This window comes from Electrona antarctica (assembly GCF_951216825.1).
Source record: "Electrona antarctica genome assembly, chromosome: 1".
In the NCBI taxonomy this organism is placed as follows: Eukaryota; Metazoa; Chordata; class Actinopteri; order Myctophiformes; family Myctophidae; genus Electrona; species Electrona antarctica.
This window is the reverse complement of record NC_136806.1, coordinates 2,888,380-2,903,398: the sequence shown is the minus strand read 5'-3', so window position 1 is coordinate 2,903,398 and position 15,019 is coordinate 2,888,380. Positions and strand designations below refer to the sequence as shown.

Here is a 15,019-nt window from a genome sequence, read left to right as displayed (position 1 = left end):
CTTCGATCAAATCTGGTCACATTTGTAGAATGTGGTCTCAGTCCTAAATTATGTTAATTAATGACCCGACAAACGACCTCTAAATCACGGTGACATTAACCTGTAAATGTTTTCTCTGAATCAATCATTCAGACCAACATTAACATAATGATTGACAGGATTAAGGTCAGTGTGTCTGTTGAGATATGAATGTGTAGCGCGCACACACACACACACACACACACACACACACACACACACACACACACACACACACACACACACACACACACACACACACACACACACACACACACACACACACACACACACACACACACACACACACACACACACACACACACACACACACACACTTATCTGGTAAGTGTCTGTAATGCTTAGTAGTTACTCAGACAGCACCTGGATATCTACTCAATTAACCACGATAAGCTCTGTGTGTGTGTGTGTGTGTGTGTGTGTGTGTGTGTGGTTGTGTGTGTGTGTGTGTGTGGTGCACCTATCGGCGGCATTTGACACAGTGAACCACCAGCTGCTCCTAGGCACCCTAGCTGATCTAGGCATAGGCGGGACGGCGCTGAAGTGGTTCTCCTCCTACCTCTCTGACCGGACTTACCAGGTTTCTTGGAAAGGTTTGCTATCACCCCCCCGCACCCTCCAAACTGGGGTCCCACAGGGATCTGTACTTGGTCCCCTCCTCTTCTCACTGTACACTAAATCCCTTGGCACCATCATCTCTGCTCACAATATATCCTATCACTGCTATGCCGATGACACACAACTGTTTCTATCCTTCCCCCCCTCTGCCACCCAGGTAGAAGAGCGCATCACTGCATGCCTGGCTGACATCTCACAGTGGATGTCTTCCAACCACCTCAAGCTGAACCCAGACAAGACTGAGCTTCTCTTCTTCCCAGCTAAGTCCTGCCCTATGCGGGAGCTAACTATCTCCGTAGACAACGCCCTGGTAACGTCTGTCCCGACAGCCAGGAACCTTGGTGTTGTCCTGGACAGTCAGCTCTCGTTCAAAACACACATCACAGCTGTCACTAGATCCTGTAGGTTTACACTCTACAACATACGACGAATTAGACCGTTCCTCACCCAGGAATCAGCCCAGCTCCTAATCCAGACAACAGTCTTGTCAAAACTTGACTATTGCAACTCCCTCCTTACTGGCCTACCGGCATGTGCACTTAAGCCTCTCCAACTGATCCAAAATGCCGCAGCTCGCTTGGTCTTCAACCAGCCAAAATTCTCACACGTCTCCCCCCTTCTCCGCTCGCTCCGCTCGCTCCATTGGCTCCCGGTCGCTGCCCGCACAGAATACAAAACTCTGATGCTGGCATTCAAAGCAACCAAAGGCATGGCCCCCCCATATCTCACAAGTATGATCGTACCCTACAAACCCTCCCGCTCACTCAGATCAGCCAACGCCGGGACAACGCTCCACACGTCCCAAACTCTTCTCCCTTCTGGCTCCAAAACTATGGAATGCACTTCCCATCACAGTCAGAACTGCAGCCTCACTCCCAATCTAAACTATGGAATGCACTTCCCATCACAGTCAGAACTGCAGCCTCACTCCCAATCTTCCGCCGTAGTCTGAAAACCCACCTCTTCAGACTCCACCATGGCCCGTAGCACTTGCCCTAGCCTAGCCCCTTAGATAGCACATTATGTAGACTTAGATAGTATTTTAAACAGACTTATAGCTTGTTATGTAGACAGCTCTAGAATTGCACTTTATGTAGTCATAGCACTTTATAGTACACATGTATAATATATGATATAGTATAGTATGTATAGTTTACATAGATACTCCACTGTTACGTTCTTAGTTTACGCATGATTCATGATAACTACTTTTTATATATGTGATGTATGCCATGCTTTTTGTTATTGCTTAATGTAAGTCGCTCTGGATTAAGAGCGTCTGCTAAATGCCTAAATTGTAAATTGTAATTGTAAATTGTGTGTGTGTGTGTGTGTGTGTGCGTACCCATCCTTGGTGGTGTCAGTGTGTGTGTGTGTGTGTGTGTGTGTGTGCGTACCCATCCTTGGTGGTGTCAGTGTGTGTGTGTGTGTGTGCGTACCCATCCTTGGTGGTGTCAGTGTGTGTGTGTGTGTGTGCGTACCCATCCTTGGTGGTGTCAGTGTGTGTGTGTGTGTGTGCGTACCCATCCTTGGTGGTGTCAGTGTGTGTGTGTGTGTGTGCGTACCCATCCTTGGTGGTGTCAGTGTGTGTGTGTGTGTGTGTGCGTACCCATCCTTGGTGGTGTCAGTGAGTGTGTGTGTGCGTACCCATCCTTGGTGGTGTCAGTGTGTGTGTGTGTGTGTGTGTGCGTACCCATCCTTGGTGGTGTCAGTGAGTGTGTGTGTGCGTACCCATCCTTGGTGGTGTCAGTGTGTGTGTGTGTGTGTGCGTACCCATCCTTGGTGGTGTCAGTGAGTGTGTGTGTGCGTACCCATCCTTGGTGGTGTCAGTGTGTGTGTGTGTGTGTGCGTACCCATCCTTGGTGGTGTCAGTGTGTGTGTGTGTGCGTACCCATCCTTGGTGGTGTCAGTGTGTGTGTGTGTGTGTGTGTGTGTGCGTACCCATCCTTGGTGGTGTCAGTGAGTGTGTGTGTGTGTGTGTGTGCGTACCCATCCTTGGTGGTGTCAGTGAGTGTGTGTGTGTGTGTGTGTGCGTACCCATCCTTGGTGGTGTCAGTGAGTGTGTGTGTGCGTACCCATCCTTGGTGGTGTCAGTGTGTGTGTGTGTGTGTGCGTACCCATCCTTGGTGGTGTCAGTGTGTGTGTGCGTACCCATCCTTGGTGGTGTCAGCCACCCCAGCGATCAGACCAACCGTCCTGGGGTTGTGGTGCAGCTGTGTGTGTAAACCCAGATACTTCTGGACGAAATCCCCCGGAGTCATGAGACGCTCTCCATCCTTATCACACACGCTGGCGTTCTGGAAGAGAGAGACATTTATAAGCATTAGTACTAGACCTGTACGTTCCTCACTAGACCTGTACGTGTCTCACTAGACCTGTACGTTCCTCACTAGACCTGTACGTGTCTCACTAGACCTGGAGAACCTAATAATACCCGTTGTCAACTTTTAACTGTCTGTCTGTGTCCCACATGGAGATCTCTGTATCTGTGTCTGAAGAGGTACATTAAACTATGCATATACACTATAGAGTGCTAGGTCTACAAAAAATGTGATCTAAAATTACATAAGTTTACGCCTGCAGCCTCGGCGAGGCGAGGGACAGAGCTGAGGCGAGGCGAGGGACAGAGCCTTCGGCGAGGCGAGGGACAGAGCTGCAGCCTCGGTGGGGCGAGGGACAGAGCTGCAGCCTCGGCGAGGCGAGGGACAGAGCTGCAGCCTCGGCGAGGCGAGGGACAGAGCTGCGGGCGAGGGTGGAGTCTGAAGAGGTGAGATTTTTCAGACTATGGCGGAAGATTCTAAAGTTCAGATTATCCAGAGTGATTTACAGTACAGTACAGTACAGTACAGTACAGTACAGTACAGTAAGATAAACACATGCAAAGAATACAGAGAGACCGTTTAAGAAGCTCAAATAAACAACTACACTTTAGAAACAAGACAAAATAAACACTACACTTTAGAAACAAGACCAAATAAACAACTACATTTTAGAAACAAGACCAAATAAACAACTACACTTTAGAAACAAGACCAAATAAACAACTACACTTTAGAAACAAGACCAAATAAACACTACACTTTAGAAACAAGACCAAATCAACAACTACACTTTAGAAACTAGACCAAATAAACAACTACACTTTAGAAACAAGACCAAATAAACAACTACACTTTAGAAACAAGACCAAATAAACAACTACACTTTAGAAACTAGACCAAATAAACAACTACACTTTAGAAACAAGACCAAATAAACAACTACACTTTAGAAACAAGACCAAATAAACACTACACTTTAGAAACAAGACCAAATAAACAACTACACTTTAGAAACAAGACCAAATAAACAACTACACTTTAGAAACAAGACCAAATAAACACTACACTTTAGAAACAAGACCAAATAAACAACTACACTTTAGAAACAAGACCAAATAAACAACTACACTTTAGAAACAAGACCAAATAAACAACTACACTTTAGAAACAAGACCAAATAAACACTACACTTTAGAAACAAGACCAAATAAACAACTACACTTTAGAAACTAGACCAAATAAACAACTACACTTTAGAAACAAGACCAAATAAACAACTACACTTTAGAAACAAGACCAAATAAACAACTACACTTTAGAAACTAGACCAAATAAACAACTACACTTTAGAAACAAGACCAAATAAACAACTACACTTTAGAAACAAGACCAAATAAACAACTACACTTTAGAAACAAGACCAAATAAACAACTACACTTTAGAAACAAGACCAAATAAACAACTACACTTTAGAAACAAGACCAAATGAACAACTACACTTTAGAAACAAGACCAAATAAACAACTACACTTTAGAAACAAGACCAAATAAACAACTACACTTTAGAAACAAGACCAAATAAACAACTACACTTTAGAAACAAGACCAAATAAACAACTACACTTTAGAAACAAGACCAAATAAACACTACACTTTAGAAACAAGACCAAATAAACAACTACACTTTAGAAACAAGACCAAATAAACAACTACACTTTAGAAACAAGACCAAATAAACACTACACTTTAGAAACAAGACCAAATAAACAACTACACTTTAGAAACAAGACCAAATAAACACTACACTTTAGAAACAAGACCAAATAAACACTACACTTTAGAAACAAGACCAAATAAACAACTACACTTTAGAAACAAGACCAAATAAACAACTACACTTTAGAAACAAGACCAAATAAACAACTACACTTTAGAAACAAGACCAAATAAACAACTACACTTTAGAAACAAGACCAAATAAACAACTACACTTTAGAAACAAGACCAAATAAACAACTACACTTTAGAAACAAGACCAAATAAACACTACACTTTAGAAACAAGACCAAATAAACAACTACACTTTAGAAACTAGACCAAATAAACAACTACACTTTAGAAACAAGACCAAATAAACAACTACACTTTAGAAACAAGACCAAATAAACAACTACACTTTAGAAACTAGACCAAATAAACAACTACACTTTAGAAACAAGACCAAATAAACAACTACACTTTAGAAACAAGACCAAATAAACAACTACACTTTAGAAACAAGACCCCCCTCCCCCCTACTACTGTTGTATGTGGTGAGCTTGTAGATCTATTGTGGACAGATCACAGATGAATGGAAACTATTATTGTGGCGATTATGCAAATTAATCAGGTGATTATTATGCAATAACCACAACGACAGGTCTGAACACACCACGCTGATCAGAGGCGCAAACACACACACGCACGCACGCACACACACACACACACACGCTGCACGCGCACACACTAAACATCACATGACACACACACACATGTAGGTATGAGCTATTCAGTGTTGCACGCATTCCAGCAACTGCTAACCGCCACAGAAGGTCACACTGTGGCCGCTCGCACACACACACACACACACACGCGAACATGCACACGCACGCACACACCAAAGTCACCCCTACCTACTGCCTCATGCTCACATTGATGTAAACAAGTAACTAAGTACATTTAACTTAAAGCTGCTACTGTATAAGCAATAATATGTCAACATTTTAATGACCTTTTTATTCTTATTTTATTTGGTATCCAGACAGCTAGCAATGAGTAAAACGCTCCCCAAATAATGTAGTCTCTGTGACACATCTAGGGGGCGCAATCTGCAATCAAAGATGTTCCTAGAAGCTTTGTCATTGGTCGATTTGCCTGTCTATTTCCTGATTGTCATTTCGACCGTCTTTTCTCGACCAATGACAAAGCTTCTAGGAACATCTTTGAATGCAGATTGCGCCCCCTAGATGTGTCTCAGAGACTACATTTTGTTTGGGAGCGTTTTACTCAGGCTGTCTGAATACCAAAAAATAAATAATTTTTTTTGACATATTATTGCTTATAGCAGGTTTAAGTACTTCTACTACAATTTTGAGGTATTTGTACTTTACTGGAGTATTTCCAACTTCCAATACTTTCACTTCTACTCCACTACAATCTCAGAGACAAATGTGGTACATTTACTGCATTTATTTGAATTATTTTTTATTTTTTTATTTAGTTACTTACTAGATTTTGATTATTATCACAAAACATACATTAAGAACGTACTGTTAAATTGTAAATATCACTTGATTTGGACTATTTATTAAGAGATTATTTCGTCAACGATCCGTGAATAAATGTTAAACGTGCAGTGCAACGGAAATGGTGGAAATTTTATTTTGAAGTTTCAAACGGTTCAAGTTGAAACACCGGTCTGAAGTTTCTGAACCAATCAGAGCGTCGCATCCCTTCAGGCGATGGGACTGTAGCTATGGACGGTTGCTATGCTATACGCAGCAGCATGCTGTGTGTTTGTTTACAAATCAGATAGACAGCCAGCTGTACCAGTTTACTGTTATGTGGCTTATTTCTACCCTATAATGTTTTCAAATAAATATTTTAGCGTGATGATTAAGTTGAAACCGAGTAATACACTGTCTGGATGTTATCTTGAATGGGAATAAAAACTGATTTCTGTAATCAATAGCAGCTGTGCTGCACGGATGCGCACATATGGGGAATTAAATGGGTGAGCTTCATTTTTATTGGCTTTTATCGATGTGGGCCTCGACACGTCATCACGCAGCACGTTTTCGTTTTCGGGAAGTAATAAAAAATATATTTTTATGGACGTTTGATATAAAAACACACAAAAATTAGAATGTTCCCGTTTTTTTGGCATCCATTGTTAGGTATGCCCATATGATGACCACAGATATGGTCTAAAAGTGTGAAAAACTTATTTTTCATTTCACTACACCTTTAGAAGACATGACATGTTGTTCCTACCTTCTGGAAGATGGCCTTCAGCTCGCTGGTATCGCCTCGTTTGGTGGATTGCACCTGGAGTAATTAAAACAATCATTAATAATTACATTGTCACCTGGAGTAAATAATTACATGTCAATGATGGTCAGCCACACACACACACACACACACACACAAACCTAGCAGCCTCCTAGGAGCCAACATTACTGTGACACTCCTAGCAGCCAACATTACTGTGACACTCCTAGCAGCCTCCTAGCAGCCTCCTAGCAGCCAACATTACTGTGACACTCCTAGCAGCCTCCTAGCAGCCTCCTAGCAGCCAACATTACTGTGACACTCCTAGCAGCCAACATTACTGTGACACTCCTAGCAGCCTCCTAGCAGCCAACATTACTGTGACACTCCTAGCAGCCTCCTAGCAGCCTCCTAGCAGGCAACATTACTGTGACACTCCTAGCAGCCTCCTAGCAGCCTCCTAGCAGCCAACATTACTGTGACACTCCTAGCAGCCTCCTAGCAGCCAACATTACTGTGACACTCCTAGCAGCCAACATTACTGTGACACTCCTAGCAGCCTCCTAGCAGCCTCCTAGCAGCCAACATTACTGTGACACTCCTAGCAGCCTCCTAGCAGCCAACATTACTGTGACACTCCTAGCAGCCTCCTAGCAGCCTCCATTACTGTGACACTCCTAGCAGCCTCCTAGCAGCCAACATTACTGTGACACTCCTAGCAGCCTCCTAGCAGCCTCCTAGCAGCCAACATTACTGTGACACTCCTAGCAGCCTCCTAGCAGCCAACATTACTGTGACACTCCTAGCAGCTAACATTACTGTGACACTCCTAGCAGCCTCCTAGCAGCCTCCTAGCAGCCAACATTACTGTGACACTCCTAGCAGCCTCCTAGCAGCCAACATTACTGTGACACTCCTAGCAGCCAACATTACTGTGACACTCCTAGCAGCCTCATAGCAGCCTCCTAGCAGCCAACATTACTGTGACACTCCTAGCAGCCAACATTACTGTGACACTCCTAGCAGCCTCCTAGCTGTCTCCTAGCAGCCTCCTAGCAGCCTCCTAGCAGCCAACATTACTGTGACACTCCTAGCAGCCTCCTAGCAGCCTCCTAGCAGCCAACATTACTGTGACACTCCTAGCAGCCTCCTAGCAGCCAACATTACTGTGACACTCCTAGCAGCCTCCTAGCAGCCAACATTACTGTGACACTCCTAGCAGCCTCCTAGCAGCCTCCTAGCAGCCAACATTACTGTGACACTCCTAGCAGCCTCCTAGCAGCCAACATTACTGTGACACTCCTAGCAGCCAACATTACTGTGACACTCCTAGCAGCCTCATAGCAGCCTCCTAGCAGCCTCCTAGCAGCCTCCTAGCAGCCAACATTACTGTGACACTCCTAGCAGCCTCCTAGCAGCCAACATTACTGTGACACTCCTAGCAGCCAACATTACTGTGACACTCCTAGCAGCCTCATAGCAGCCTCCTAGCAGCCTCCTAGCAGCCTCCTAGCAGCCAACATTACTGTGACACTCCTAGCAGCCTCCTAGCAGCCAACATTACTGTGACACTCCTAGCAGCCTCCTAGCAGCCAACATTACTGTGACACTCCTAGCAGCCAACATTAATGTGACACTCCTAGCAGCCAATAATATTGTCTGGCTTTCCTAATAATCACCATTCCAATATTGTTAATAGCTCTAGAATGTCTGTGATCTAGATGTAATTTATTCCAAACACACAGCCATAGGTCCTATGTCCTAGGTCCTATGTCCTAGGTCCTATGTCCTAGGTCCTAGGTCCTATGTCCTAGGTCCTATGTCCTAGGTCCTATGTCCTAGGTCCTAGGTTCTAGGTCCTATCCACGCACGGTTAGCACACTGACCAGGGCAGCATTTAAACTTGTAGCACTGTGTTGTACTACTGCGTTTAACTTTGTACCCAGTCATTAATTAATAAGACTAGGAGCACTGTTTTGTACTGTTTAACTTTGTAGCCAGTCATTAATTAATAAGACTAGGAGCACTGTTTTGTACTACTGCGTTTAACTTTGTACCCAGTCATTAATTAATAAGACTAGGAGCACTGTTTTGTACTGTGTTTAACTTTGTACCCAGTCATTAATTAATAAGACTAGGAGCACTGTTTTGTACTGTGTTTAACTTTGTACCCAGTCATTAATTAATAAGACTAGGAGCACTGTTTTGTACTACTGTGTTTAACTTTGTAGCCAGTCATTAATTAATAAGACTAGGAGCACTGTTTTGTACTACTGTGTTTAACTTTGTAGCCAGTCATTAATTAATAAGACTAGGAGCACTGTTTGTACTGTGTTTAACTTTGTAGCCAGTCATTAATTAATAAGACTAGGAGCACTGTTTTGTACTACTGTGTTTAACTTTGTAGCCAGTCATTAATTAATAAGACTAGGAGCACTGTTTTGTACTGTGTTTAACTTTGTAGCCAGTCATTAATTAATAAGACTAGGAGCACTGTTTGTACTGTGTTTAACTTTGTAGCCAGTCATTAATTAATAAGACTAGGAGCACTGTTTTGTACTGTGTTTAACTTTGTAGCCAGTCATTAATTAATAAGACTAGGAGCACTGTTTTGTACTGTGTTTAACTTTGTAGCCAGTCATTAATTAATAAGACTAGGAGCACTGTTTTGTACTGTGTTTAACTTTGTACCCAGTTGTTAATTAATAAGACTAGGAGCACTGTTTTGTACTACTGTGTTTAACTTTGTACCCAGTCATTAATTAATAAGACTAGGAGCACTGTTTTGTACTACTGTGTTTAACTTTGTACCCAGTCATTAATTAATAAGACTAGGAGCACTGTTTTGTACTGTGTTTAACTTTGTACCCAGTCATTAATTAATAAGACTAGGAGCACTGTTTTGTACTACTGTGTTTAACTTTGTACCCAGTCATTAATTAATAAGACTAGGAGCACTGTTTTGTACTACTGTGTTTAACTTTGTACCCAGTCATTAATTAATAAGACTAGGAGCACTGTTTTGTACTGTGTTTAACTTTGTACCCAGTCATTAATTAATAAGACTAGGAGCACTGTTTTGTACTGTGTTTAACTTTGTACCCAGTCATTAATTAATAAGACTAGGAGCACTGTTTTGTACTACTGTGTTTAACTTTGTACCCAGTCATTAATTAATAAGACTAGGAGCACTGTTTTGTACTACTGTGTTTAACTTTGTACCCAGTCATTAATTAATAAGACTAGGAGCACTGTTTTGTACTGTGTTTAACTTTGTACCCAGTCAATAATTAATAAGACTAGGAGTCAGATATTGTGCTCTAGTTTCATATCCATTTGAAAGTTCTTGCAGAAAACGTGTTTTAAGTAAAATATCTCAACTTTTACACGAGGAAAACTTCCTTTGGGAACAGTTGATGATTATGGGTACAGTATGGGTACAGTATGGGTACAGTATGGGTACAGTATGGGTACGGTATGGGTACAGTATGGGTACGGTACAGTATGGACACGGTAACTGATCACACCACCTGTTGTTATGTGGCCCATGATACATTTGTGATTCCTAAAGGAAGTTTTGATATGTTCAGTCCTGCACTCACAGTGATGTAAATAGGTTTTCAATGTAATTAGTCCTAGGATGTACCATTAGGAGATTATCTCTATTATCTCTATTAGGAGATTATCTCTCCTAATGGCACCAACATCAACACACAGAGAGTGTTAGGCGCGATTCATACTCCTATTTTAGAGCCGAATAAAAGTGGGTTGGGCTCTGTAGAGCCTACAATGTGACGTCATTTGAGGTTCGGGCTCTTCGGTGCTACTGAAAATTTCTGACGAGCCGAAATCATTTCGGCACTACAGCGGTAAAATAGGAGTATGAATCGGCCCTTAGAGGGGCAGGGGCTGATATCCTGTTTAGAGGGCACTTTTGGTCCAAAATAGCGACAATAGCAGATCTACAAGCTCACAACACGTCGTGCTGCGACGCGTTGAGAGCTTGTAGATCAGCTATTTTTAGTTCATCTCTTTAGTGCATCTAGTGGAGATGCAGGTGTAACGACATGGATTTATAAACACATGCTGTGTTCCAAGTTCAGGAGACTTCGGAAAAAAAACAATTATTCTGAATGCTGCCTTCCTTCCAGCATGGCATGGAAGGAGTAGGTGCTGCATTCATTTGTTGGTCTGGAGAGGGCAGTTGTTTTACAGACGGGTAAAAGGGCAGTTGTTTTACAGACGGGTAAAAGGGCAGTTGTTTTACAGACGGGTAAAAGGGCAGTTGTTTTACAGAAGGGTAAAAGGGCAGTTGTTTTACAGACGGGTAAAAGGGCAGTTGTTTTACAGACGGGTAAAAGGGCAGTTGTTTTACAGACGGGTAAAAGGGCAGTTGTTTTACAGACGGGTAAAAGGGCAGTTGTTTTACAGACGGGTAAAAGGGCAGTTGTTTTACAGACGGGTAAAAGGGCAGTTGTTTTACAGACGGGTAAAAGGGCAGTTGTTTTACAGACGGGTAAAAGGGCAGTTGTTTTACAGACGGGTAAAAGGGCAGTTGTTTTACAGACGGGTAAAAGGGCAGTTGTTTTACAGACGGGTAAAAGGGCAGTTGTTTTACAGACGGGTAAAAGGGCAGTTGTTTTACAGACGGGTAAAAGGGCAGTTGTTTTACAGACGGGTAAAAGGGCAGTTGTTTTACAGACGGGTAAAAGGGCAGTTGTTTTACAGACGGGTAAAAGGGCAGTTGTTTTACAGACGGGTAAAAGGGCAGTTGTTTTACAGAAGGGTAAAAGGGCAGTTGTTTTACAGACGGGTAAAAGGGCAGTTGTTTTACAGACGGGTAAAAGGGCAGTTGTTTTACAGACGGGTAAAAGGGCAGTTGTTTTACAGACGGGTAAAAGGGCAGTTGTTTTACAGACGGGTAAAAGGGCAGTTGTTTTACAGACGGGTAAAAGGGCAGTTGTTTTACAGACGGGTAAAAGGGCAGTTGTTTTACAGACGGGTAAAAGGACAGTTGTTTTACAGACGGGTAAAAGGGCAGTCGTTTTACAGACGGGTAAAAGGGCAGTTGTTTTACAGACGGGTAAAAGGGCATTTGTTTTACAGACGGGTAAAAGGACAGTTGTTTTACAGACAGGTAAAAGGGCAGTTGTTTTACAGACGGGGTCAAAGGGCAGGGGCTGAAGCCCCCTTTGATGTCTGTGTGTGCACGTGGCTGAATACAGCATGTGGACAGAAGCTGATCCAACGACAACAACATAGTCTTCGGTTTTCCTGATCGAGGCTCAGATGCTGAATAAATAAATACATGAAAAGGCTTGAAAACCACCAACATATTTATGAGTTAATATTATTTATAACTAACTTATAATAAGTTAATATTAATGAATAACAGTTATTATGATAGTGTTATCATGGAGGACAGCTCTGATGTGGAAGGACTTCTCTAACGCACGCACGCACACACAGTCTCTCTCTCACACACACACACACACGCGCACACAGTCTCTCTCTCTCACACACACACACAGTCTCTCTCTCACACACACACGCACACAGTCTCTCTCTCACACACACACACACACACACATACACACACACACAGTCTCTCTCTCACACACACACACAGTCTCTCACACACACACACACACACACACACACAGTCTCTCTCTCTCTCTCACACACACACAGTCTCTCGCACACGCACGCAAGTCACGCACACAGTCTCTCTCTCTCTCTCACACACACAGACGCACACACACATCACCATCTTATCTATGTAGAACACGTCTGGCTATCTGTCCATCCTTCTGGATCCAATTTACCTCCTACTCGACACACACACACACACACACACACACACACACACACACACACACACACACACACACACACACACACACACACACACACACACACACACACACACACACACACACACACACACACACACACACACACACACACACACACACACACACACACACACACACACACACACACACACCAGTCCTGACTGTAATGTGTACATTTCGGCCGTTTGATGACAGCTGATCTACAGCTGATCTCCAAGCTCACAACGCGTTGCGGTGCGACGCGTTGTGAGCTTGTAGATCAGCGTGTCAGCCAAACAACAGGCACGCACACACACACACACACACAGTAACGCGGGTCGAGAGACCTTTAAAACGGGTTAAAGACATTAGAGAGAGAGAGAGATGCTCAATAGTCACCTTGACCGCCATGCTGCTTGTGACGTCACGCGAACAGCTGTGCGCACGCGCCGCTGGCTGGTGACAAAAAGAGAGAGAAAGGTTGAGAGATGCGGTGACGTCACGCACAGCGTCACTGGAGGGGGCGGGGTCACCCTGTCTGGGTGTTGGTGGGAGAGAGAGCATCTGTTAACATGACTCTCTCTCTCCTCTCCCTCTCCCTCTCTCTCCCTCTCCCTATCTCTGTCTCTCTCTCTCTCTCTCTGTCTCTCTCTCTCTGTCACTCTCTGTCTCTCTCTCTCTCTCTGTCTCTCTCTCTCTGTCACTCTCTCTCTCTCTCTCTCTCTCTCTCTCTGTCACTCTCTGTCTCTCTCTCTCTCTCTCTCTCTCTGTCTCTCTCTCTCTCTCTTCTCCCTGTCTCTTTCCGTACGTGCGTGTGTGCGTGCGTGCCTGACTGTGTGTGTGTGTGCAAGGAGGACCCTCAGTTTGACTTACATTAGTCTACGGACCCCCATTTAATGGCATTTCTATCTCGGGGACCCCCATTTATATTGTAAAACCACTGTTAATTTGACTCTCAGAGTTACAGACCCATAAGGGTCCATTTGGTTCCGAACTATCATTTAGCTGGGGACCCCCTGGAACTCCCTCAAGGACCCCTGGGGGTCCCCAGACCCCACTTTGAACACAATGTTGATTTTGTCGACTAACACTAAAAAAAGGTTTTTGGGGGTCCCTGCATTATCTCTTCTAATGGGGGTCCCGGGTATATCTCTTCTAATGGGGGTCCCTGGCATGTCTCTTCTAATGGGGGTCCCTGCATTATCTCTTCTAATGGGGGTCCCTGGCATGTCTCTTCTAATGGGGGTCCCTGCATTATCTCTTCTAATGGGGGTCCCTGGTATTATCTCTTCTAATGGGGGTCCCTGGTATTATCTCTTCTAATGGGGGTCCCTGGTATTATCTCTTCTAATGGGGGTCCCTGGTATTATCTCTTCTAATGGGGGTCCCTGGTATTATCTCTTCTAATGGGGGTCCCTGCATTATCTCTTCTAATGGGGGTCCCTGGTATTATCTCTTCTAATGGGGGTCCCTGGTATTATCTCTTCTAATGGGGGTCCCTGGCATATCTCTTCTAATGGGGGTCCCTGGTATATCTCTTCTAATGGGGGTCCCTGGTATTATCTCTTCTAATGGGGGTCCCTGGTATTATCTCTTCTAATGGGGGTCCCTGCATTATCTCTTCTAATGGGGGTCCCTGGTATTATCTCTTCTAATGGGGTCCCTGCATTATCTCTTCTAATGGGGGTCCCTGGTATTATCTCTTCTAATGGGGGTCCCTGGTATTATCTCTTCTAATGGGGGTCCCTGGCATTATCTCTTCTAATGGGGGTCCCTGTATTATCTCTTCTAATGGGGGTCCCTGGTATTATCTCTTCTAATGGGGGTCCCTGGTATTATCTCTTCTAATGGGGGTCCCTGGTATTATCTCTTCTAATGGGGGTCCCTGGTATTATCTCTTCTAATGGGGGTCCCTGCATTATCTCTTCTAATGGGGGTCCCTGGTATTATCTCTTCTAATGGGGGTCCCTGGTATTATCTCTTCTAATGGGGGTCCCTGGCATATCTCTTCTAATGGGGGTCCCTGGTATTATCTCTTCTAATGGGGGTCCCTGGTATTATCTCTTCTAATGGGGGTCCCTGGTATTATCTCTTCTAATGGGGGTCCCTGGTATTATCTCTTCTAATGGGGGTCCCTGCATTATCTCTTCTAATGGGGGTCCCTGGTATTATCTCTT

At 43.8% G+C, this 15,019-nt stretch overlaps 1 protein-coding gene across 1 annotated transcript in view; it reads right to left on the bottom strand.

The window, feature by feature from the left end:
* Nucleotides 1-13,295, bottom strand: part of LOC306922045 (electrogenic aspartate/glutamate antiporter SLC25A12, mitochondrial-like) — a 69,605-nt gene extending 56,310 nt beyond the window's left edge. The window contains 3 exon segments of the mRNA XM_079499423.1: nt 2,809-2,954; nt 7,012-7,065; nt 13,242-13,295. Coding sequence (XP_079355549.1) covers nt 2,809-2,954; nt 7,012-7,065; nt 13,242-13,253 — 212 coding nt within the window. The 5' untranslated portion in view covers nt 13,254-13,295.
* Between the last annotated feature and the right edge of the window lie 1,724 nt (nt 13,296-15,019).